The sequence below is a fragment of the Rhinoraja longicauda genome, unplaced genomic scaffold, assembly GCF_053455715.1.
Source record: "Rhinoraja longicauda isolate Sanriku21f unplaced genomic scaffold, sRhiLon1.1 Scf000266, whole genome shotgun sequence".
Lineage (NCBI taxonomy): Eukaryota > Metazoa > Chordata > Chondrichthyes > Rajiformes > Arhynchobatidae > Rhinoraja > Rhinoraja longicauda.
The window spans coordinates 28,455-55,000 of record NW_027601484.1 but is presented as its reverse complement, the minus strand read 5'-3'; the positions used below and the strand labels follow the sequence as shown (position 1 = coordinate 55,000).

The 26,546-nt window shown below is 46.0% G+C and overlaps 1 protein-coding gene across 1 annotated transcript; it reads right to left on the bottom strand.

Moving 5' to 3' along the window:
• Positions 1-16,215: 16,215 nt before the first annotated feature.
• LOC144590715 (putative G-protein coupled receptor 139) lies at positions 16,216-23,608 on the bottom strand. The gene is made up of 2 exons (XM_078395139.1): positions 23,539-23,608; positions 16,216-17,117 (listed from the first exon to the last, which is right to left on the bottom strand). The coding sequence occupies exons 1-2, from the start codon at positions 23,606-23,608 to the stop codon at positions 16,216-16,218; spliced, it is 972 nt and encodes a 323-aa protein (XP_078251265.1).
• Between the last annotated feature and the right edge of the window lie 2,938 nt (positions 23,609-26,546).

Sequence of the window (26,546 nt, the reverse complement as noted above, 5' to 3'; positions counted from 1 at the left end):
CCCATCGTTTTTCCTCACATCTTTCTATCCGCTATGTCTCATCTTATTGAAACATATAATTACGGGATTGGACACATTAGAGGCAGGAAACATGTTCCCAATGTTAGGGGAGCCCAGAACAAGGGGCCACAGTTTAAGAATAAGGGGTAGGCCATTTAGAACGGAGATGAGGAAGAACTTTTTCAGTCAGAGAGTGGTGAAGGTGTGGAATTCTCTGCCTCAGAAGGTAGTGGAGGCCAGTTCGTTGGATGCTTTCAAGAGAGAGCTGGATAGAGCTCTTAAGGATAGCGGAGTGAGGGGGTATGGGGAGAAGGCAGGAACGGGGTACTGATTGAGATTGATCAGCCATGATCGTATTGAATGGCGGTGCTGGCTCGAAGGGCTGAATGGCCTACTCCTGCACCTATTGTCTATTGTCTATTGTCTATAACACTTTTATACTGAAGAAGAGCCATCACCCATTTCCCGTCAAATTACTGCTTTGACACTCATGTCCTCCAATTGTTTTTAAATTCTACTTAGCTCTCCGGAGTTTGCCCAGAGCCTTGTTGAGCAGGTGCAGCATTTCCCTTTACTTTTCCCAATTTACGATCACTTGCTTTTTTTGTTCTGCGTTCCGTTTGGCGGGATCACTACAACGAGGTGTTCAGTCTAATCAAACCCTATTTTCTACAGATGATTTTTTATGAACTCGTGTTCAAGCGAATTGTCACAGCAGCGCCAGCTACTGGCAGAATAGCCACAGCGTGCGGATACTCGCGTTGCACTTCTTGCTCAGAATCCAACGACAGAAACATCAGGTGAAACGGTTACAGTCATATATTCTTTGCTGCAATGGTGCAACGAACACGTTCCAGTTCCATAACAGCATTTAACAAACCATTCGTTCGACACAAGCATAAGAAGGCTTTAGAGGGATACGAGCCAAATGCGGGCAAATGGAACGAATATAGATGGGGCACCTTGCCTGGCAAGGAAAGTTGGGCGGAAGGATCGATGCTTGAGCTGTATGACTTTATAAGAGTGAATAGAATTGCGAAGCAACGTATCAGCAAGACCCATTGATTGGCATTCTGTGGGTGGAACAGAAGGAGAGGAAATCACACTGCAAAGATGCGCAGGTTTGCAGATAAATTAGCATGGTAAATTTTTAATTATCCACACTGTGTAGCATAGTGCTGGTGTTGGGGTGATCGCTGGGCGACACGGACTCGGTAGTCCAAAGGGCCTGTTTCCGCGCAGTATCTCGAAACTAAACTAAATATAACAGGTCTGAGAAGGTCTTATTCCAACAGAGGAAATATATTTGAAGGCGTGAGATGAACCAGTTCAGGGCACCTGGTCCCGAGTGGGAATTACTGACAGTTAAAATCCCTCCAAATACGTAGAGGTTTGTTGGTTAATTGGCTTGGTATAAATTTAAATTGCACCTAATGAGTGTTAGTGTTAATGTGCGAGGATCGCTGGTCAGCGCGGACTCGGTGGGCCGAATGGCCTGTTTCCGCGCAGTATCTCTAAATTAAACTGAACTGAACTAAACTAAACTAAACTAAATTAAACCAAATGAAACTAAACGTAACCAAACGAAACGAAACTAAACTAGACTAAACTAAATCCAGTTTCAGCCTGTTCCACGCACTAAACTAAACTAAAGCAAACAAAACTAAAGGGAACTAAACATCCAGATACAGCAAGCAATTGGGAAGGCAATCGGCTTCATAACCTTTATTAGAAGTTTTTCCCTTATTGGATGGGGTCATTATGAGAATACTCTGGAATATGATGTGCAATAAATGTTCACTCGGTCGATCGCTGCATTGGGTGGTGGTCATTCCAGTTGAGATGAAACAGAAGAAATTCGAGCGGCTTTGTCATTAAATATTATTCTCTTTGGGCTTGAAAGGATACCAGATGTTCTACCTAGTGTCTATCCAATCCCCAAAATAAGGGAGCAGATATTCCGTAAAACAGATTAGTTTTAGATCCTTGAATGTATATGGAATTGTTTACGGACAAAGGCATTGCAGTCATTCACGAAGACATTGATGAATACATGTTGATTCGTGAAGGGAAATTATAGATTATAATTAGCGCCGGAAGTTGTGCTGGGCTAAACCTACTTCGACTTTACTGTATGACGGATGAGGTACGATGGGACGAATTTTATCCTTCTGATATATGCCATATCCTTCTGTATCTTATCTCCCCCATTCCCTCTAATAAAACTGTCAGACTTCGAGAAGAGCTGTTACTACTGATCACTTGACTATGGTTTCGATTGAACCAATTTGACTGTTACCCCTATGTGCAGGAAGGAACTGCAGATGCTGGTTTAAATCGAAGATGGACACAAAAGGAAGGGGTAACTCAGGGGGCCAGGCAGCATCTCTGGGGAGAAGGAATTGGTGACGTTTCGGTCGAAACCCTTCTTCAGACTCAATGGGTGACGTTCTGGGTCGAGACCCTTCTTCAGACTAAGGGTGTTGTTTCGGGTGGAGACCCTTCTTCAGACTGGTCTGAAGTCCGAAGGATGGTCTCGAACCGAAAATTCACCCATTCCTTGTCTCCAGAGATGGTGCCTGTCCCGCTGAGATACTCCAGCATTTTGTGTCAATCTTTGATTGTTACCTCTAATTTGAATGGGAATGTATCAATCGTACACAGTTGTGCCCGATATTCTTCTCTACATGAAAGTTTTGAGTTGCACCTCTGGCAATGTGGCCTGATCCCTTGCTCATTTAAGCAATCCAGCTATCCGTGTGAAAGGATATCTCAGCCATTTGATCAACTCCTCCCTGAACTTGCGCTGAGTCACTGCATAAATACAGGTGTTGGTGCAGCAGCTCAACAGCAGCAGCATGTATCCGACCTCCTGCAGGATAAACACGGGGTCGTTGTAACCAGAATACGTCAAGGTGTTGGTGATTCGATAGTAGATGAAATGGATAATGAACGTCATCCACAAGAGGACGAAACTTCCGGAGATGGCGAACAGTAAAATTATGGACTTCTTTCTGTTCTCCATTTCCAGGTCAGTGTGATTGTCCGTGTTATTGTGGCGGCGGAAAGCTTTGCGCCCTCTGCTGGCCACGATGATGAATTTCACAGTCACTAAATTGAGCAGCACAATGAGGAAGAACGGAAGGAACGGGTTAATAATGCAATTTAACGCTGAAAACAAGATCCACATTGGGTCGGTATAAAAGCTGGACTTTGTGTGGCAGTACCACGGCGTGCCGTTGGTGATGTACCGGGGTTCGTTTTTAAAATACCAGGGAATGTTTCGCAAAATGCTCAGGGTACACACGGTCCAAAGCACACCGGCTGCAACTTTCTTTCTGCAGTACTTGGTTTTCAGCTTCTCCCAGCAGATGGCGACAAAACGATCAAACGTAAAAGCGACTGTTAACCAGACAGAAATGTCCCTGAATGTGTAGACAAGGACGATTCTGATGCTGCAAAGAGGCGTGATCCATATGAAGCCGTTCGGGAAGAAAATTCCTACGATTCTACTTAATATAACTCCGGTGATGACGACGAGTAGATCCGCGGCTGCCATGCCAACAAGGTAATGAGTGATGCATTTGGAAAGACCACATTTTCCCCGGGACAGGATCACAATTGCAGCCACGTTTGCTGAAAAGAACCAGATTGATTCAAGACACATCTTCCTCTTATTAAATGGATCTCTTTCTCGGTGGTTTGGAATCATTCACATACTATCAATAATATCGGTACTTGTTCGGAAGAATAAGTATCCGAGGAAGGATGTGCTCGCCCTGGAGACGGGTTAGAGGAGGTTAACAAGAACGATCAGAGGAATGAATGGGTTAGCATATGATGAGCGGTTGACGGCGCTGGTCATATGCTCGCTGGAGTTTAGAAGAATGAGGGGGGGACCTCATTGAAATGTACCGAATAGTGAAGGGCGTGGATAGAGTAGGTGTGGAGAGGATGTTTGCACTAGTGGGAGAGTCTAGGACTGGAGGCAATAGCCTCAGAATTAAAGGACGTTCCTTTAGAAGGAGGAAATTATTTGGACAGACGCTGGTGAATCTGTGGAATCGTTGCCATCTAAGGATGTAGAGACCGTCAATAGATATTTTTAAGGAAGAGGTGGATAGATTCTTGATTAGTACGGGTGTCAGGGGTTATGGGGAGAAGGCAGGAGAATGGGATTACGAGGGAGAGATATATCAGCCATGTTTGAATGGCGGAGTAGACTTGATGGGCCGAATGGCCGAATTCTGCTCCTATCACTTATGACCTTATGAAAGAAAGTGAAAAATAATGTTAAAGCGGTGAGCACTAATTTTGTTGATTGCAATATTATATTTGACCAGCGTTCTGCTCAATCTATTTCTACTGATCCCCTGGTGAGCAATGGTTAATAAGAAAATTAATTAGGCACATTTGAATCATTATCTCTGTATTTGAAAAATGTGTCAATGGTTAGTTTAACCTACGAAATGAGTCAGCTCGGAAAGAGATTCGATTTTGACAAAGGTTTTCAAGAACAGAAGAACACAACAAAATAGAAGCAGGAGTAACTCAGCGGGTCAGGCAGCATCTCCGGAGAAACAGAGAGTCAGGGAAAAGGGAACCGACAGGCATGACGAAGTACATAGAACAAATTAATTAAAGCTATGCAAGGCGACAGATCAAAGCCGGCAAAGATGATCAAGGAAATGAGGAGCGCACAATGGTCCATTGTTGGCTGTGGGAAAGGTGTTAACGAATAATGCAAACAATAGAACTCAGCAAGACGACGGTAAAACTAGTATGACGACTAGGATGGGGGTGGGATGGCAGAGAGGGAAAGCAATGGTTCATTAAAACGAGAGAAATTAATACTTATCGAGCTGGGTTGAAAGCTGCACAAACGAAATTTAACGGTCCGTTCTTCCAAATTCCCTTTGGCCTCAATCTTTTTTGCGTTTATTTATGTATAGCTAGCGTTGGACGACATGGAGGAGTTGGGCTGAAGGGACTGTTTCCATGCTACATGATTCTATTAATATACATAGATACATAGATTCATGGTCAATAGGTGCAGGGGTAGGCCATTCTGCCCTTCGAGCTCGCACATCCATTCAATGTAATCATGGCTGATCATGCACAATCATCCCCGTTTCTGCCTTCTCCCCATACCCCTTAATTCCGCTAGCTACTAAGAGCCAAATCTAACTCTCTTTTGAATGCATCCAATGAATCAGCCTCCACTGCCTTCAGAGCCAGTGACTTCCACAACTACACAACTCTGTGTGAAAAGGTTTTTTCCTCATCTTAGATCTAAATGGGCTATCACTTATTCTTAAACTGTAGCCCCTGGATCTGGACTCCCCTAACATCGGGAACATGTTTCCTGCCTCGAGCGTGTCCAATCGCTTAATAATGTTATATGTTTCAATAAGTTATCCTCTCATCCTTCTAAATTCTAGTGTATACAAGCCCAGTCGCTCAATTCTTTCAGCCATCTCGGGAATTAATCTCGTGAACCTGCGCTGCACTCCCTCAATAGCAAGAATGTCCTTCTTCAAATTTGGAGACCAGAGCTGCACACAATACTCGAGGTGTGGTCTCACCAAGGCCCTGTACATCTGCGGAAGGACCTTATTTGGTCCTCTACTCATCTTCCCTTGTTATGAAGGCCAACATGCCATTGGCTTTCTTCACTGCCTGCTGTACTCGCATTTATTCACAAAATGCTGGAGTAACTCGGCAGGTCAGGCAGCATCTCGGGAGAGAAGGAATGGGTGACGTTTCGGGTCGAGACCCTTCTCGCGTGCTTACTTTCACTGACTAATATATAAGCACACCCAGATCTCGTTGTACTTCTCCTTTTCCTAACTTGACACCATTCAGATAATAATCTGCTTTCCTGTTCTTGCCACCAAAGTGAATAACCTCATATTTATCCACATTAAACTGCATCTGCCATGCATCTGCCCACTCACCCAACCTGCGCAAGTCACCCAGCATCCCCATAGCACCCTCTTCATATTTCACACTGCCACCCAGCTTTGTATCATCTGCAAATTTGCTGATGTTACTTTTAATCTGTTCATCTAAATCATTAAAGTATATTGTCAATAGCTGCGGTCTCAACACCGAGCGGTGTTTAGTGCGGTACCCCACTAGTCACTGCTATTCTGAAAGGGACCCGTTAATCCCCATTCTTTGTTTCCCGTCTGCCAACCCATTTTTTATCCGTCAGTACCCTATCCCCAATACCATGTGTTCTGATTTGGCCCACTAATATCCCATGTGGGGCCTTATCAAAGGCTTTCTGAAAGTCCAGGTACACTACATCCACTGGCTCTCCCTTGTCCATTTTCCTAGTTACATCCTCAAAAATGTCCAGAAGATTATTCAAGCATGATATTTCCTTCGTAAATCCATGCTGATTCGGACCGATCCTGTTACTGCTGTGCAAATGTACCGTTGTTTCATCTTTATTAATTGACTCCAGCATCTTCCCCACCACCGATACCAGGCTAACTGGTCTATGATTCCCTGTTTTCTCTCTCCTTCCTTTCATAAAAAGTGGGATAACATTAGCTACCCTACATTCCATTGGAACTGATCCTGGATATATAGAACATTGGAAAATGATCACCAATGCGTCCATGATTTCAAGAGCCACCTCCTTAAGTACCCTGGGATGCAGACCATCAGGCCCTGTGGATTTATCAACCTTCAGTCGCATCAGTCTATCTAACGCCATTTCCTGCCTAATGTGAATTTCCTTCAGTGCCTCCGTTACCATAGGTCCTCTGGCCACTAGTGTATCTGGGAAATTGTTTGTGTCTTCCTGAGTGAAGACAGATCCAAAGTACCTGTTCAATCTGCCATTTCCTTGTTGCCCATAATAAATTCACCTGTTTCTGTCTTCAAGGGACCCACATTTGTCTTAACTATTTGTTTTTCCTCTTCACATACCTAAAGAAGCTTTTACTCTCCTTGTTTATTTGGCCAGTTCACCTTCGTACCTCATCTTTTCTTCCCGTATTGCCTTTTTTAATTTTCTTCTGTTGCTCTTTAAAAGTTTCGCAATTCTCTGGCTTCCCGCTCATCTTTGTTATGTTATCGTTATTCTCTTTTATTTTTATACTGTCCTGGACTTCCTTTGTCAGCCACGGTCGCCACTTACTCCACTGAGAATCATTCTCCCTCTTTCGAATGAACTGATCCTGCACATTCTGTATTATTCCCAGAAATACCTGCCATTGCTGTTCCACTGTCATCCCGGCCGGGGTCTCTTTCCAGTCAACTTTGGCCAACTCCTCCCTCCTCCCTCCTCCCTCGTCGTCCCCTTTGCTCATCTGTAATACTGACACTTCCGATTTTCTCTTCTCCCTCTCAAATTGTAGATTAAAGCTTATCATATTATGGTCACCACATCCTAATGGCTACTTTACGTTGAGTTCCCTTATCAAATCAGGTTCATAACACAACACTAAATCCAGTATTGCCATCTCCCTGGTAGGCTCCAGTACAAGCTTCTCCATGAATCCACATCGGAGGCCCTCCAAAAACTAAATTTCTTGGGGACCAGTACCAACCTGATTTTCCCAGTCCACATGCATGTTGAAATCTCCCATAACCACCGTAGCATTCATTACCTTTGCTCCTGTGCATGCCAATTTTAACTCTCGATTCGACTTGCACACTTTATCCAGGAGCCTGTAGATAACCCCCAATATGGTCTTTTAACCTGACAATTCTTCAGTTCTATCCACACTGACTCTATATCTCCTGATTCTATGTCACCCCTCGCAAGGGACTGAATTTCATTCCTTACCAACAGAGCTACCCTACCCCCTCTGCCCACCTGTCTGTATTTACGATAGGACGTGTACCCCTGAATAATCAGTTCCCAGCCCTGCTCCTCTTGCAGCCATGTCGCTCTAATTCCCACGACATCAAACTTGCCAATCTCTCACTGAGCCTCAAGCTCATCCACTTTATTTCTTAAACTTTGCACTTTCATTTACAACAGTTTAAATTCGGTATTCGCCTCCCCTCTCACAACGGTCACCATTGCCCCTAACCTTACTCTGTTAAGCCTTCTCGAGATTTCCTTCCCATTATTTCGGGAGTCTTTCGTAACATTTTCCGTACTGACTTCCCCTTTAACTCCATCTTTATACTTCCAATTTGTCACCCCCCGCTATTTAGTTTAAACCCACACGTGTATCAGTAGACCTGCCTGCCAGTATGTTGGTCCTCCTCCAGTTAAGGTGTAACCCGTCCCTTTTGTACAGGTCACGCCTACCTCAGAAGAGATCCCAGTGGTCTATAAATCTAAATCCCTGCTCCCTGCACCAGCTCCCAAGCTACATATTCAGTTTCCCTATCTCCCTCTTCCTGTCCTCACCAGCACGAGGTACAGGAAGCAATCCAGAGATAACCACCCTAGAAGTCCTGCTTTTCTGTCTTTTTCCTACCTCACTAAACACATTGCAGAACCCTCTTCCACTTCCTCCCGACGTTGTTTGTGCCCAGGTGCACAACTACTTCCGGCTACTCACCTTCCCTCTTGTGAATGTTCTGAAGTCGGTTCGAGACATTTTGATTCTCGGCACCAGGGAAGCAACAGACCATCTTCGTGTCTCGCCTGCTTCCACAGAATCTCCTGTCCGCACCTCGGACAATGAAGTCACCCACCACTATGGCTCCGCCCGCCGGCGGTCTCGCCGGTCGAGTCCCATCGCTAGCATTGGAGCCACCGACCTGTCCGCCGCTCGGACTGGAAGCGTCGTCTGCCCCGACAGCCCCCAAGAGCATGCACCTGTTTTCATTAGGTACAGCCACCGGGGTCTCCTGCACTCCACGTTTACTCCCCCTTCTCACAGTCCCGCACCTTCGTTCTTCCTGTATCCTTGTGGTGACAACCTCACTGCTGGTCCTGTCCAAAAAATTCTGAGGTCATCCAGCTGCTTTTCCAGTTCCCCAAAACGTTTATTCGGGAGCTGCGCGTGGACACAATTTCTGCCGGTGTAGTTTCCAGAAGCACCAGCTGTGTCCCTGACTTCCCATATCCCGCAGGAAACACACTGAACCAACTTGCCTGCCATTTCTTCCGTGGGCAAAAATCACAAATCACATATTTCGAATCAAGTGCAGCCTCCTCGCCAAAGACTCACACTTTACTCACCAAAACACTTCACCTCAACAAGGCCGTTCCCCAACAGACTGCTCCCCATTGAGCAAGCCCTACTTTTATTTGCTGTTCAAGTCTTTAACTTCTGCAGCCAACCCCCCGCACTCGCACCTTCACCTGCCGCTGCTCTGCCGACCTTGAAGGCATGTGTGGCAGGCTGGCTCCGACCGGTTTTTAAATGAACCGTTCTTGAAAACTCACCAAGACTTTAACTTCTGCAGCCAATCCCCCCGCACTCACACCTTCACCTGCCGCTCCTCTGCCGACCTTGAAGGTGTGTTGCAGACTGGCTCCGACCGGTTTTTAAATGACCCGCTCTTGAAAACTCACCAAGACTTTAACTTCTGGAGCCCCTCGCTCCTTCACCTGCCGCTCCTCTGCCGACCTATATCCTGCTTTATCATTTGACAAACTTTCTTGCTATGCACAACTCCAACAAAGCTCGTGCCATCTGAATACTTGCTGAGGAAACCACCCATATTTTCCATCCGATAAATATCACAAAGAATATTTGGTCACAGCATTAATCACTGCGGAATACCACTAGTTTCAGAACCAGTTTAAAACAAACGTTCAATTGGGTCGTCCTCAACGGAGACAAATTTATATCCAATTTACCAACTCGGCGCGAGTGGCGTGGCGGTAGATTTCCTGTCTTAGGGAGCTTACAGCGGCAGAGACCCGGGTTCGATCCCGCTCGTCTACTGGTGGCATTTGTGCGGATTTTGCACGTTCTCCACGTGACCGCGTGGGTTTTCTCCAAGATCTTCGGTTTCCTCCCACACTCCAAAGATGTACACGTTTGTAGGTTAATTGGCTTGGTATAAACGTAAATTGTTCTTAGTGTTGGGATCGCTGGTAGCTACGGAACAAATGCGATGGGACCTGTTTCCGCGCTGTACCTCTGAAATGAAACGAAACAAAACTCACCGCCCGACAAATGTGAGTTCATGTTCGGGACCGGCTTATCGTGAGGGACCTTGTCAAATGCACTACTTCCATAAATTGTCACTGCCGTTCACTGCCTTACCCTCCTGAAGTAATCATCAAAATGAATCACTCACTCAACGAAAGCTTAATCAAATTTGCGTGGCCGGAACTCACCACATCGCAATTCTGAGACGACCACGCTTTGCAAGTGCAAGTAGATCCCGTCCTTATATCTTATTCCCGCAAAATATCTCTACCATGGATATAAGACTCACCGGTGTATAATATCCTGATCTCCACCACAATGCTGCACCGTTCCGCCGGTAGCGCAGCGGTAGAACTACTGCATTATCAACTGCCGACAGAGACCCGAGTTCTATTCTGATAATGGGTGCTGCCTGCACCGAGTTCACACGTTCACTGCGTGAACTGCGTGGGTTTTTTCCCCGAGTTCTTGGGTTTCCTCCCACACTCCAAAGAAGTACAGGTTTGTAGATTAATTGGCTTGGTATAAATGTAAAAACAAAATTGCCCACAGTGTGCGCAGGATAGTGTTAGTGTGTGGAGATCGTTGAGCGGCGCGTACTCGATGTTTCCGCGCTGTATATTTGAACCAAGCTAAACTAAACTAATCTAATCCATAAACAATATTGCCTATTGTCCATTCTTCCGAGACCTTACCCGTGGCTAAAGTGGATATTGTACATTTAGACTATTTTGCTATCAAGCTTTTGCACAAATTAGAATTTCAGGTTGAACACTTACCTGGAACGCCGACAGCAGCGAGAATGGGATAATAGATAGCGTAAAGTAATCCTCTTGCTGGCTCGTGCATCCTCTTTCGTTGAGGCCTTGATACATATCGTGCGTGAGAGCTGTGATACGGTAAACTCGAACAGTGCCCAATGTACATATGAATAAAGTCACCAGAGTGTACATTAACCAATATCACTGCGTATTGTACTTATTTCAGATAAATAAACACAAAGCGCCAATTGGGGGATGACGTTTTTGAATCTGCAACAGTGGCCCATAATTCGCCCCTCAGAGAATAAACCCAAGATAGATACAAAAAGCTGGAGTAACTCAACGGGACAATCAGGATCTCTGGAGAGAAGGAATGGGTGACGTTTCGGGTCGTGACCCTTCTTCACACGAGGCAGGTGAACCAGGACAAGAGATATAGACGATGATGAAGAGAGATAGTACAATGAATGAAGGATATGCAAAAAGGTAACAATGAAAAGGAAACAGGCCACTGTTAGCGGTTTGATGGGTGAAATCGAGTGCTGGCGCAACTTGGGTGGGGGAGGGATGGAGAGAGTGGGAATGCCTAATCTCCACACCCGATCCAGGGAAAAGGTATTGCAGCACTCTAAATATATCCTTCCAGAGATGACATGGTATTGTCAATCTCCGCACACATTCTTCTCTTAACCACTCCATTGCAATAATGGCCAGCTTTCAATGGGTTCATTACTTCTAAATAGAAACATAGAAACATAGGTGCAGGCGGAGGCCATTTGTCCCTTCGAGCGAGCACCGCCAGTCATTGTAATCATGGCTGATCATCTACAATCAGTAACCCGTGCGTGCCTTCTTCCCATATCCCTTGATTCCACTAGCCACTAGATCTGTATCTAACTCTCTTTTAAATTCATCCCGTGAATTTGCCTCCGCTGCCTTCTGTGGCTGAGAATTCCACAAATTCACAACTCTGGGTGAAAAAGTTTATTCTCACGGTTTTAAATGGCCTCCCCTTTATTCTTGGACTGTGGCCGCTGGTTCTGGACTCCCCCAACATTGGGAACATTTTTCCTGCATCTAGCTAGTCCAGTCCTTTTTATCATTTTATAGGTTTCTATAATAACCCCTCTCATCTTTCTAAACTCCAGTGAATACTAACCCAGTCTTTCCAACCTTTCCTCGTATAACAGTTCCGCTATCCCAGAGATTAACCTTGTGAGTCCACGCAGCACCGCCTCAATAGCAAGGATGTCCTTCCACAAACTAGGAGACCAAAACTGCACACAATACTCCAGATGTGGTCTTACCAGCGCCCTATACATCTGCAGAAGGACCTCCTTGCTCCTCTACTCAATTCCTCCCGTTATGAAGGCCAACATGCCATTAGCTTTCTTCACTGCCTGCTGTATCTGCACGCTTACTTTCAGTACACGCACACTATCGATTGAGCGCAGGAGGATGAGGGGTAATCTTACAGAGGTGAATAAAATTATGACTGGAATAGATCGAGTGGACACACAGATTCTCTTGCCCAGAGTAGGTGCTTCGAGGACCTGAGGACATAGGTTTAATGTGAAGGGGAGAATATTTAATAGGAATCGGAGGAGTAACTTTTCCACACAAAAGGTGTTGGGTGTACAAAACAAACTGCCAGGGGAGGTAGTCGAGGCAGGGAAAATGCCATCATTTATGAAACAATTAGACCAAGTTGGGCCCAAACTTCTCCTGCATTGGTGCCCCACACTCTCCTCCCCTACTCCCCTCTCCCCTCTCCTCCCACCTCCCCCACTCCATCCTCCCCTTCACCCCCTCCCTACCCCCCCCCTCACCCACCCCTCCCTCCCGCCGCTTCCTCCCTCCCCTATCCTTCCTTCCCTCCCTCACCCCTCCAGCCACCTCCCCCACGCACTCCCCTCCCCCTCCCTCCTTCCCTCCCCTCTCCGTCCCTCCCTCTTCCCCTTCCCTCCTCCCTCCCCATCCCTCCAACCCCCACCCCTCCACCTCCTCTCCTCCTCCCCTCACCATCCGCTCCCCATTTCCCCCCCTCTCTATCGCCCTCAACCCCCATTATCCTCCCTCCCCCTCCTTCCCTCCCCCCTTCCCCCTCGAAGATTGACTTAAACTTTAAAATATGAATAACTTAAAAAATATAACACCGATTTCAATGAAACTTCTTCCATTAGCACCAACGGGACGACGGCGAGGAAGGTGGGCCTAAAATTGCCGCGGTGTCATGTACCGTTTTGGCTGTAGTTCAGGAAGAAACAAACAAACAAACAAAAGTTTTAGTATATTGAGATTATACAGGTACATTGATAGAACAGGCCTGGAGTGATATGGACCAAACGCAGGCAAATGGGACAAGTGTAACTGGGACATGTTAGCCGGTGTGGGAAAGTTGTTCCGAATGGCCTGTTTCAACACCGTATCACTTTATTTGAATTTCTTTCAAAAGGACGAAATATATCCTCAAACAACAACAATAGTTCAGCTTTTTCCGTATTATTATTCTGATTTCATGTTGTTCCAGTTTGCAATATTTTGCTTCACCGATCGTCTGTGTCTTTGCTCGCGCCCTTCACCAATCTGTAACCTTTGTATGATTTCATCTGTTTACTTTTCTATGAGACTTTGAAGCAATGACATGACGTCAAGGCCAGTGAAGTATAAGAGCGGTCTGCGCAATCTTGAGCGTGTGACTGCACTGCGCCTGTACCCGCTGGAGTTTAGAAGAATGAGGGGGGGCTCGTTGAAACGTACAGAAGAGTGAAAAGCCTGGATAGAGTGGATGTGGGAGTGGATGTGGATTTAGAATGTTTCCAGTAGTGGGAGAGTCTAGGACTAAAGGTCATAGTCTCAGGATTAAAGGGCGTTCTTTTAGGAAGGGGATGAGCGAGAATTTCATTGGTCGGAGTGTGGTGAATTTGTGCATTTCTTTGCCACAAACGGCTGTGGAGGCAGTCAGTGGAAATATTTAAGGCAGAGATAGATAGATTCTTGATTCATACGGGTGTCAGAGATTATCGGGAGGAGGCAGGAGAGTGGGGTTAGGAAGGGGAGATAGGTCAGGCATGACTTAATGGCGGAATAGACCTGATGGGCCGAATCCGATCCGATCACTTACGATTTCATGATCTTATGAAACCCAGGTGGATGGAGCTACGCGGTCGCCCTGACGCTGAAGTAATGATTGTTTCCCTACGACAACGCACTGTACGGGAGCTGAGATGGTGAACAGAGAGTAGAACAAAGGTCCCAACGGGATTTGTGAAACAAATGGAAACCCTATGAAAAGTTAGTAGAACCATCTATAAATATAATCGTGTAAATGTTTACGGCGTCCGCCTGGTAATTGTTGTTCTGAGACTAAAAGAGGTTTTGCTGACAAATGTGTGAAGGGATATTGTGAAGTGGCAAGTATGCAGCATTTAGTAATGTCAATAGAGGCCATCGCGTCCAGATTGTATCCATATTTATTGCTGTCCGTGGCATAGACGACTATGGCATAGATGGATAGACGACGTTTAGGATGGGGACACTTCTTCAGACTCACTTTGTGTTTTACTCAAGAGTCTAGCATCTGCAGTTCCTTGTGTGTCCTAATCTCGATATTTCGTCGTCTCAAACTTTCCATGTTTGGAGGTCGTGGAAAGATTGCGGGGCCAATTGTAAGAGGACTAACTGCCAAGATAGAGACGAAGAGAGACGTCGTGGCGGCAGTGGCGCAGCGGTAGAGTAGCTGCCATACAGCGCCAGAGACCCGAGTTCCATCCTAACTACAGTGGCTGTCTGTACGGAGTTTGGGCGTTCTCCCTGTGACCGCGTGGGTTTTCTCCGGGTGCTCCCGTTTCCCGCCACACTCCACAAACGAGCAGGTTGTAGGTTAATTGGATTTAGTAAAATTGTAAATTGCGCCTGGTGTGTATGATAGTGCGAATGTACGGGGTGATCACTCGTCGGTGCGGACTCGGTGGGCCGAAGGGCCTGTTTCCGCGCTGGATCATATTGATGAGTGGAATTTCACTGTGACTTGTCGCATGTGACAATAAAGTATTAATTAATTACTTCATTAATTGATTCTTATCCATAGCTAGATGCTTTGTGCGATACGTTTGGGAATACCAACTGCAGATCACACAAACCTGTCTCCGCATTGCTCGCTACTTTGCTTCATTAAGTAACATGCTGTGAAAAAAAAGCTGAACTGAATGTCAAGTCAAGTTTTGAAACAGCAGTTCGCAATTTGTTATTATTACTTGAAATTTTGAAGAATTTTCACAGTTACAAGGCACGAAATGTGCCCTTCCTCCCATTAAGAGTCAAGCCATGCCCAGCTTATTGTCATATGCACAAATACCATGTGGTGCAGTATAAACAATAGCTTGCTTTTAGCAACATCACGGGTTTAATGAACCTGACAACACATCATCTCGTACATTGTACAAAACTTAGTGCTAAGAATAGAAAGCAAAAATTAGAAGAAGACATTGGAAGTGGAAATAGTCATGAGACCATCGGAATGACTATTGGAGTAACTATACTTTTGGAGTAACTCAGCGGGTCAGGCAGCATCTCTGGAGAAAGGGAATAGGAAACGTTTCAGGTCGAGATCTTTCTGTACACTGTCAGGAGAAAGGTAAACGAGAGATATAGACGGTGATGTAGAGAGATATAGAACAGATGAATGATATATATGCACAAAAAGTAACGATGATAAAGCAACAGGCCATTGCTAACTGTGCGCTAGGTGAAAAGGAGTTACAGATAACGAGACCACAAGACGATTTAAAAGCTAATACAACAGGCAGAAGGGATGGAGAGAGAGGGGATACAGGGGTTATTTGCAGTTACAGAAATCAATATTGATAACGCTGAGCTTTAAGCTGCCTAAGCGAAATACGAGGTGCTGATCCTTCAATTTGCGTTTAGCCCCACTCTGACAATTGAGAAAGCCCAGGACAGAAAGGTCAGTGTGGGAATGGGAAGGGGAATTAAAATGTTTGGCAACTGGATGATCAGGTTGGCCCAGGTGGACGGACCCAAGGTGTTCAGCGAAAGGATCGCCTGGATTATTTTTGGTCTTGCCGATGTATAATTATCCATATCTTGAACAACGGACACAGTAGCTTTGGTTGGAGGTGGTGCAAGTGAACCTCTGCATAACCTGAAAGGAATGTCTGAGTCCCTGGACAGAGTCGAGGGAGAAGGTGAAAAAAATCGAAGAGATTAAAAACAAAGATAGCAATGCAAATCACAAATCGAAATTGTGACCTGTAGTGTTCCGTTGTCAAAGTGGGAATTGGGTTCTGCACGACAGTTGCCGTTCCATATACGCAATGTCATATAGTATGCGTATGATATCATGCCTTTCATTATTTAAGAAATGTCAGAATATGTTTCAACGGATACTTCAACGAATATTTCAACTCCTCTCTGAACTTGCGCTGAGTCACTGCATAAATGCAGGTGTTGGTGCAACAGCTCAACAGCAGCAGCATGTATCCGACCTCCTGCAGGATAAATACCGGGTCGTTGTAACCAGAGTAAGTTAACGTGTTGGTGATTCGATAGTAGAGGAAATGGATAATGAACGTCATCCACAAGAGGACGAAACTTCCGGAGATGGCGAACAGTAAAATAATAGACTTTTTTCTGTTCTCCATTTCGGGGTCAGTGTGACTGACTGAGTTATTTTGGTGGCGGAGCGCTTTGCGCCCTCTGCTGGCCACAACGATGAACCTAACAGTCAGGACATTGAGGAGCACAACGAGGAAGAACGGAATGAAGGGTGTGGCGATGGAATTAAAAGCTGAAAAGATTACCCACAGTGGAGCGGTGTAGAAACTGGATTTGGTGTGACAGTACCACGGCGTGCCGTCAATGATGTGCAAGGGTTCAAACTTAAAGTACCAGGGGATATTCTGCAAACATCCCAGTGTGAATATCGTCCAAACCACAAAGGCTGCCACCTTTTCATTGCAATACTTGGCCTTCAGTTTTCGGCAACAAATGGCTACAAATCGATCAAATGTGAAAGCGACGGTTAACCAGACCGAGATGTCCCTAGAAGCGTAAATGAGAACGATTTTGAAGCTACATATTGGCGTAATCGCCATGTAGCTTGCTGGGAAGTAAATGCCAACAATCCTATTTAATATGACTCCGGTGATGACGACGAGAAGGTCCGCCGTTGCCATGCCTATCAGGTAGCAGGTGATGCATTTGGAGAGGCCGCATTTTCTCCGGGACAGGATAACAATGGCGGCTACATTAGCTGTGATAAAGCAAGATTGAGTCAAACTAAAATAATAGCATTTTTATGTAGTTAACCATACTACGTTCATGTATTAATTTGACATTAGGTTATAGAAATAAAACTGCACACAGGGAATGGGCCAGCTCTATGAAGAGTTCTGGTGGTTCCAAAGTTCTTCCATTTAAGAATCACGGAGGCCACTGTGCTCTTCGGGACCTGCAATGCTGCAGTAATTGTTTTATACCCTTCCCCAGATCTTTGTTTCGACACAACCCTGTCTCGGAAGTCTACGGACAATTCCTTCATCTTCATGGCTTGGTTTTTGCTCTGACGTGCATTGTCAACTGTGGGTCCTTAAATAGACAGGTGTATGCCTTTCCAAAGCATGTCCAATCAATTTAATTTACCACTGGTGGACTCCAATCAAGTTGTCAAAACATCTCAAGGATAATCAATGGAAACAGGATGAACCTAAGCTCAATTTTGAGTGTCATAGCAAAGGGCCTAAATACTTATGTAAATGTCATATTTCAGTTATTTCTTTTAAATTACTTTTTAATTACTTTACAAAAATTTCTAAACACCTCTTTTCGCTTGTTCATTCTGGGGTATCGTGTGTGGTTGATGGTAAAAAAATCAATCTTAAAATAAGGTTGTAACGTAACAAAATGTGGAAAAAGTGAAGTGGGTCTGAATACATTCTGAATGCACTGTACAGCGCGGATACAGGCCCTTCGACCCACCGAGTCCGCATCAACCAGCGATGCCCGCACTTGAATACTACCCTACACACACTTGGGACAATTTACATTTATACAAAACCAATGAAACAACAAACCTGTGCGTCTTTGGAGTTTTCGGAGATCTCTGAGAAAACCCACGCAGGTCACGGGGAGAACGTAAAAACACCGCACAGACAGCATCAGTAGTCAGGCTCTACTGCTGCGAAAGTGTGCCGCCCAGAAATGTATCCCAGGTAATAAGGAGAAGTGAAAGCAGGGGAGGTAGCTTTTATAGGGGGAGTGATCAGCGATGAGGGAGTGATAACACATGATGAGCGTTTGTCGGCACTGGGCCTCTACTCGCTGAAGTTTAGAAGAATGGGGTCATTGAAACGTACAGAGTGTGAAAGGCTTGGATAGGGTGGATGTGGAGAGGATGTTTTCACCAGCGGGAGTCTTGGACTAGCAGTCATAACCTCAGTCTCAGAGCGTTGTTTTAGGAAGGAGATGAGGAAGGATTTGTTTAGTCACAATGGGGTGAATCTGTGGAATTATTTGCCACGGAAGCCTGTGGAGGCCAAGTTAGTGGATATATTTAAGTAAGAGGTAGAAAGAGTTTTGAGTAGTGCGTGCGTCAGATATTATGGGGAGAAGGGAGGAGAATGGGGTTGTGAGGGAGAGATACATCAGCCATGATTGAATGGTAGAGTAGTCTTGATAGTCCGAATGGCTTAAATCTGCTCCTATCACATGGTCGTATGATCTTATGAGTGGCACAGTTAACATTCCGGGTTAATTGATCTGAGGTAATGACCTCTAGTCCGAGAAAACTTGGATTTCCATCCACGGACAATGTCTGGTTTGTGGAGCATGTTTGGAATACTCTGCCGTTTCCGATCCTTCTGATATCTGTGTGCCGGGGAGGGGGGATTGGGGGTGGAGAGTTCATGTGACAAGTCACAAACAGAGATAGTGAAAATAGTTATTGTTGATTGATAAAAGTAAAGGGTCATCATTCGTTTATAAATTGGCATGGCATGAAGGTGATTGTGAACAATTTGCTACGGAACACCGAAGCATCCGCTGAAAACCCACGTGGTCACAGGGAAAAGGTATAAACTCCGTACAGACAGCAACCGTAGCCAAGACCGAACCCGGTTTTCTGACGCTGTGAGGCAGCAACTTCAATGCTTCTTCTTCGTGCGTTTGAGGCAGCAGAAGTTATGGAACGCCCTCCAGGCATGTTGCGTGCTGCTGTCGAGGGCCGTGAGGTCTATCCATCCACCAGGGGGGCGGAGGAGTCGAAAATGGCGTGCTACGCTGTTTGCTGGTCTGCCTCATACACGCAGGCTGCTGATAAACGCAAGCCCCAACGTTGCATGTTAGAGTGGAACCGTCCAAACCCTGTGCGGAGCCGGATGAGGGCGACCCACTCTTTGCGGGGCATCTCCAAGCCGAGTGGGACTGTGGTGTTCGGTGCTACAGTGAATTGAGTCCCAGCTGGTTCTCCATGCTAAAAGTATATTGAAAACGAAGCCACAGGAGGTTGCTGCGTGACGGGAGAAGGGGCGACGAGATGACAGGCCTTGAGGTCCCAGTTGCTGTGAATCCGAGGCGAGGCGGTGCAAATGATGTTTGGGGTTCGATGGGATCTTGCACACTAGCCTATGAGTGAAGAACCCTCTGCGAAGTTTGGCGGGTGCGATACCTTCGAGCACCGGCAGGAGATCCGTCGGAGTAGGGCGGAGGCAGCCGGTGATGATCCACATGGTGTCGTTGAGGGTGGCATCTAGGTTTGCTCGTCTGAGCGCTGCGGCACCATGCTGGGGCGACGTACTCAGCGGCGCCGTACACGAGCGCAAGATCACTAGTTCGGAGAGCAGATGGCCTGGCGCCCCATGACGATCCAGCCAAGCAACGCAGGAGGTTGTTCCGTTGTAATGTTGTCGACCTCATGTTGTCGACCTCCTCGTGATGAGCCCTGTCAACTGACCTCAGTCAGGCGAACGACAACAAACAGAGACAGCAGAAGCAGAAGCAACAACAGCTTGCAGCCCAAATGCAACACCAGTCGCTGCAGCTTGGCGGCAACCCGGAGCATGCGTCCTTCTTAGGCTGGGCACCTACGGATGTCGAACCGGATGGGATCACCCTGCTGAAGCTGAATGCGGAAAGCCTCGCCAAGACGAAGACCACCATCATTGAACTTCAACGTTGTGGCACCGTGCCGCTCGCATTCAGCAGTTCACACGGATAATATTTTTAACGGATTGCTAAGACATAGAAATCAGAATTGTTGCTGTATTCGTTTTGCTTAATTTGCTACAACTGTTTAGCGTCAGCTCTTTGTTGCGGTGGCCACACGATTGCAGCAACATACATGGAGAGAACAGGGCCACGGTGCTGGTGACATCGCAGTTTAGTTGCCCCCACGTCCTAACCCACAACCATTATCGTGCTACGTTTGACCTATTCAGCGCTCAACTAAATGCTTATGTTTACAGTTTGTATCACCACAAGTTTGCAGGCATCGGTTTCCATATGACAATCTTTGCTCTGATGGGATTATGGCGAGAAGGCATGAGAATGGTGTTAGGATGAGGAGATAAATCAGTCATGATTGAATGGCGAAATAGACCTGATGGGCAGGGTGGCCTAATCCTACTCCTGACACTTATTACCTTATGACAAACATTTCCCTCTATCCCTCCCCCACCCAAGTCGCACCAGCTTCTCGTTTTCACCCAACAAACAGCTAACAATTATCATCGTTACTTTTTTGGATATCTTTCACTCATTGATCTTTATCTCTCTACACCATCGTTTATATCTCTCATTTCCCTTATCTCGAACCAGTCTGAAGAAGGGTGTCAACCCGAAATGTCACCCATTCCTCCTCTCCAAAGATGTTGCCTGTCCCGCTGAGTTACTCCAGCTTTTTGTGTCTATCTTCGGTTTAAACCAGCATCTGCATTTCCTCCCTACACCATTTCCCTTAATTTTTTTTCATCTTTGTCTGCCATCAATTAGAGATTTTTTTTGCCCGCCGAATCCGGAAAGTCGGTCATATCTTGGACATCTGTCTCTCCATCTCTCCTTAAGTATGAAAACAACAACACCGCACTTCTCGGGCTACAAAACAGGTTTTCCATTACAGATATTTTTGTACGCCCCTGAGAATTAATCAGCGCACATTGATGGATCATGAATGAGAACAGATGCCGTACGTATGTCTTTGTTCCGTTTAGTTTTGAGATACAGCGCGGAAACAGGCCCTTTGGCCCACTGAGTCCGCACCGACCAGCGATCCCCGCTCATTAAAGCTATCCTCTACACACTAGGGATAATTTACACTTACACCAAGTCAACTAACCTACAAACCTGCACGTCTTTGGAGAATGGGAGGACACCGAAGATTTCGCAGAAATCCCACACGGTCACGAGGGGAACGTACAAACTCCGTACAGACAGCACAGTCGGGATCGAACCCCGGCGCTGCAAGCGCTGTGAGGCAGCAACTCTACCGCCACGCATGGTTCTTAATGCCTTTATATGACAAGTTAAATTCACAGTGGAAAAGAATATAGGAGAGAAGCGTTGAATATAAAATGAAATACTGTCAATAATTTAATCCATATTAATCAACTGAACTCCACTAACGGAGCAGCCGAACAACAAATGTTTAACGCCGAAGATTGGTTTGGGAAACAATAAAAATCACGAATGAAGCGGTGTACAATTGCTCTCGGTGTCAAAAGTAACCGAGTAAAACTTATTGTATAGTGAAGTACCTGGATAGAGTCGATGTGGAGAGGATTTTTCCACTTGTGGGAGAGTCCAGGACTTGAGGTCACAGACTCAGAATTAAAGGACGTTCCTTTAGAAAGGAGATTACGAAGGATGTCTTTAGCCATAGAGTGGCGAATCTGTGGAATTCATTGCGACAGAAGGCTTTGGATGTCGTCAATGGATATTTTTAAGGCAGGGATAGAAAGATTCTTGATTAGTACGGGTGTCAGGGGTTATGGGGAGAAGGCAGAAGAATGGGTTTGGGAGGGAGATATCGATCAGCCATGATTGAATGTCGGAGTAGACTTGATGAGCCGAATGGCCCAATTCTGCTCCTTTCACATATGACCGTATAAGCCGATGACCCCCGTGGCCTGCGCTGTTGGTGTACCCTTTTACATGACCTAAGAATCTGTAGCCATGGTTACTCTCACTGCAAACTCCGCTTTCAAGAATGACACTACCTCCTCTGAAAAACGCGTTCCAAAGGAGAATATCATCACGGGCTGTGGGCGACATTCCAATCTGATGAAGGGGTTCGACCCAAAACATCACCTATTCCTCTCCAGAGGTGCTGCCTGTCCCGCTGAGTTACTCTAGCTTTTTTTGTGCCTATATTCACAAAATCCGCACGGATTCAGCTATCACTGGCTATAGAGTTCATGTTCTGTGCACATGTCTCATAAATATAATCGGGTCAAAGGGATTGTTCGCCTTTTTGTTTCTGCAGCATGCAACCGTATCTTGCTCGACGAATAGAACGAGTATCTGCATTCCCTCGTCAATCCATTCCAATGCCATTCAAATGCAAACCGCGACAGAAAAGCTAAGAAACTTTGCATGGAAGAACGACTCCACTGTAATGGAATACATTATTGAATAATGAAAGCCTTGTATAGAACGGACGAGGAGAAGATATTTCAATTAGTGTGAGTCTAGGACAGGACGTCATAGCCTCAGAATTGAAGGACGTTCCTTCAGGAAGGAAATGAGAAGGAATTCCTTCGGTCAGATGGTGGAGAATATCTGGAATTATTTGCCACAAACGGCTGTGGAGACTACGTCAATTGATATTTTAAAGGCAGAGACAGATAAATTGTTGATTAGTACGTGTGTCAGGGAATGTGGAGAGAAAGCAGGAAAATGGGATTAGAAAGGATCGATAGGTCAGCCACGATTGAATGGAGGAGCAGACGCTAGACGAGATAGCGCTCCAATTGCTTATGACCTTATGGATATCGCATAAATACGATGTTTTTATTTTTGGAAGATCTTTAAAGGTTTTCAGCAAAAAAAGAGACATTTCGACTTTTCAGGCCAGCTGCGTGTGAAATTACGATGAACGTAGAACAAGGACAAAAGAAAGACCATCGAATTACTTAATCATTCTAATGAATAACACACACTGTTCTGAGACAAAATTGGAATTGATAGAGTGATCTGCACCAAATAGATACAATTTCCTGATTTCATCAGTTCGCGGTGGCGCAGCGGTAGAGTTGCTGCCTAACATCGCTGACTGCACCAGAGTTCCAGGTTCGATCCTGACCACGGGTGCTGTCTGTACTGAGTTCGTACGTTTTCCCCCTGACCTGCGTGGGTTTTCTCCGAGAACTTCCGTTTCTCCTACACTCCAAAGACATACAGGTTTGCAGGTTCATTGGCTTCGGTTACCTCCTACACTCCAAAGTGTCGGTCGGATGCCGGTGTAGGATATTGTCAATGTGCGGCCATCACTGGTCGGTCGACGAAGGGCCTGCTTCCGCGTTGCACCTCTAAACTAAACTAACCATGTCTGTGGATTTCTCTGCACAAACTAGGGAGGCGTGGGAAGCACAATCGGGTAAATGTAATAACGCAAGGAATGTAAATAAATGTGCCTAGAACCACTGAGCCGGAGAAGCAAAAATTAGATTTCAATCTCTTACCAGGAACACCGACAGCTGCAAGAACGGGATAGCAAATAGCATAAAGTAACCCCTTCGCTGGCTCGTGCATTGTTTTACTGTCGGAAGTCTCGATGAACGTCGGCCGTGCGAAGAATGCTGCGCGTGACGACGAAATCCTTTATATATGTCCCAACAATATCTTCAGCGGGGTATTCGTCACTGTCACACTGGCGCCGGTTTACAGGTATTTGATCAAGGATTTAAAAAAACAACGTCCATTCAGGGAACAGCGCGTTTGTTTGTTCGGGTATACTGGTCTCCAAAACAATTAGGGCTAGATAAATTGACTAGGGTTAGTTAGGTATAGCGTAGATAGGGTTAGATAGGGTTGAATGGAGTGGAGAGTTTGGGAGAGTTTTGGACTAGAGGTCTTCGCCTCAGCATTAAAGGACGTCACTTTACATAGGAGATAAGAAGGAATTTCTCTTTCCATAAAACTTTGAATCACTTCCAGCTTCTGAATCGTTTGTGGAAATCTAAACGGGTCTTTATTTAGAGTTGAATAAATGAATCTTATAAAATGAAACAAAGTATGAGTCTGAAGAAGGGTCTCGACCCCAAACGTCGCCCATTCCTTTTCTCGAGAGATGCTGTCTGTCCCGCTGAGTTACTCCTGCATTTTGTGTCTACCTTCGATTTACACCAGCATCTGCAGTTCTTTCCGATACAAAGTATGAGACCTGTGCGCACTTATTATGGACAAGATACCTGGATTACCAAACCATAGATGGACATAAAATACTGGTGTCACTCAGCTGGCCGGGCAGCATCTATGGATCGAAGGAATGTGTGACGTTTCTGGTCGATTCTTCAGTTTGAAGAAGGGTCACGACCTGAAACGTCGTCCATTCCTTCTATCCAGAGACGCTGCCTGTCCCGCAGAGTTACTCCAGCAATATATGTCTATCTTCGGTGTAAACCAGCATCTGCAATTCCTTGTATAGGAAAGAACTGCAGGACATAGACTCAAAATGCTGGGGTAACTCAGCTGGACAGGCAGCATCTCCGAAGAGAAGGAATGGGTGACGTTTCGGTTCGAGACCCTTCTTCAGACTGATGTCAGGGGGTGGGAGGTACAGAGATAAAATGTAGACGGAGACGGTAAGGCTGGTGGGAGCACCGGGAAGGGCGAGGGGATGGAGAGAGAATGAAATCAAGGCCTACTTGAAGTTAGAGAAGTCAATGAGGGTGTAATTTACCCAAGCGACATATGTGCTGTTCCTCCAATTTGCGCTGGGCATCACTCTGACAATGGAGGAGGCCCAGGACAGAAAGGTCAGTGTGGGAATCACAATCAATCACAATCATATTGTATTAGCCAAGTATGTTTTGCGACATTAGAGGAATGTCATTTGCCATACAGTCATAACAATAAAAAGCAACAGGACACAAAACGTACATTTTAACATGAACATCCACCACAGTGAATCCTACAGATTCCTTATTGTGGTGGAAGTTCAATCTATCCCGTCTCTGTCCTCCAGCGATCGGGGGGCTCTAACCTCCCGTTGATAGGACGTTCTTGACTCCCGTAGCTGGCGGCGGGCCTTCCTCGTCGGATCGATCAGGGGGGGGGGGTTTCAGCTCCCCCGCGCCGGGCGATCTACTCCGGGTGGGAGCCAGTCGAATCCTGTGCAGCTTTTGGAGCACCAGACTCGGTCTCAACCGGAGACTGCGAGCTCCTTGATGTCAAAGTGCGCAGGCCGCGTTGGAGCGTCGATCCAGGCAAGGAATCGCACGCGTAGTTGGTAAGTCCACGCCCCGCTGGGACTCAAAGTCAGTCCCAGGCAAGAACTCCACCTCCACGATGTGAGGCCGCAGAGAGATCGGAGATACGATCGGGAAAGCAATTGCATCTCCGGCAAGGTAGGACATTGAAAAATAGATTACCCCGACCCCTCCCCCACCCCCCACATAAAACAAACCAGAGAACATTTGCACAAACTTTAAAAGCTTACCAAAAATAAGAAAAAGAGTTCGAAAAGGACACACAGGCTCTAGGCGAGGCAGCCATCGTGCGGCGCTCCATGGTAAATGGGAGGGGAAGTTAAAGTGTTGAGCAACCGGGAGATCAGGTAGGTTTAGGCTGACTGAGCGGAGGTGTTCAGGGAAACGATCGCCGAGCCTGCTCTTGGTATCGCAAGGAGTACAGACCTGAAACAGCGGATACAGTAGCTGAGGTTGGAGGAGGTGCAAATGAACCTCTGTCTCACCTGAAAAGACTGTCAAGGTCATTGGACGGAGTCCGCGGGGGGGGGGGGGGGGCGGGGGATGACAGGTGTTGCATCTCCTGCTATCCTTCTGCAATTCTTTCCTACACTGACCAAGCCATATCATATTAATTCGCCAAGAAGGATTGATCATTCACGAACTCAATATGTAACTGGGCAATCTGTAACAATACACGTGTTACAAGGGAAATTAATGTTTCTAAATATTATATTCTTTGGTATGGAACAATGACTTTATTTGCATGTTGGCAAAACATGTGCATTGTAAACTATTTGTCATTCACTTTGAACGCTCCATATGAGTGTATACCCCTGCTTTTGGTAGGAGATATGATCAATATATATATGTTGTAAGGTCGTTTGGGGAAATCACTCATTTCGTGCTACTCTCTTCCGTTGACAATTTGTCGCTCTGTTAGACAATAGACAATAGACAATAGACAATAGGTGCAGGAGTAGGCCATTCAGCCCTTCGAGCCAGCACCGCCATTCAATGCGATCATGGCTGATCACTCCCAATCAGTACCCCGTTCCTGCCTTCTCCCCATACCCCCTCACTCCGCTATCCTTAAGAGCTCTATCCAGCTCTCTCTTGAAAGCATCCAACGAACTGGCCTCCACTGCCTTCTGAGGCAGAGAATTCCGCACCTTCCCCACCCTCTGACTGAAAAAGTTCTTCTTCATCTCCGTCCTAAATGGCCTACCCCTTATCCTTAAACTGTGGCCCCTTGTTCTGGACACCCCCAACATTGGGAA

Coding starts and splice junctions, on each gene's coding strand:
- LOC144590715 (XM_078395139.1), bottom strand. CDS start 23,608: ATGCACGAGCCAGCGAAGGGGTTACTTTATGCTATTTGCTATCCCGTT. Junction 17,118..23,538: donor TGCAGCTGTCGGTGTTCCTG/GTAAGAGATTGA, acceptor GCTTTATCACAG/CTAATGTAGCCGCCATTGTT.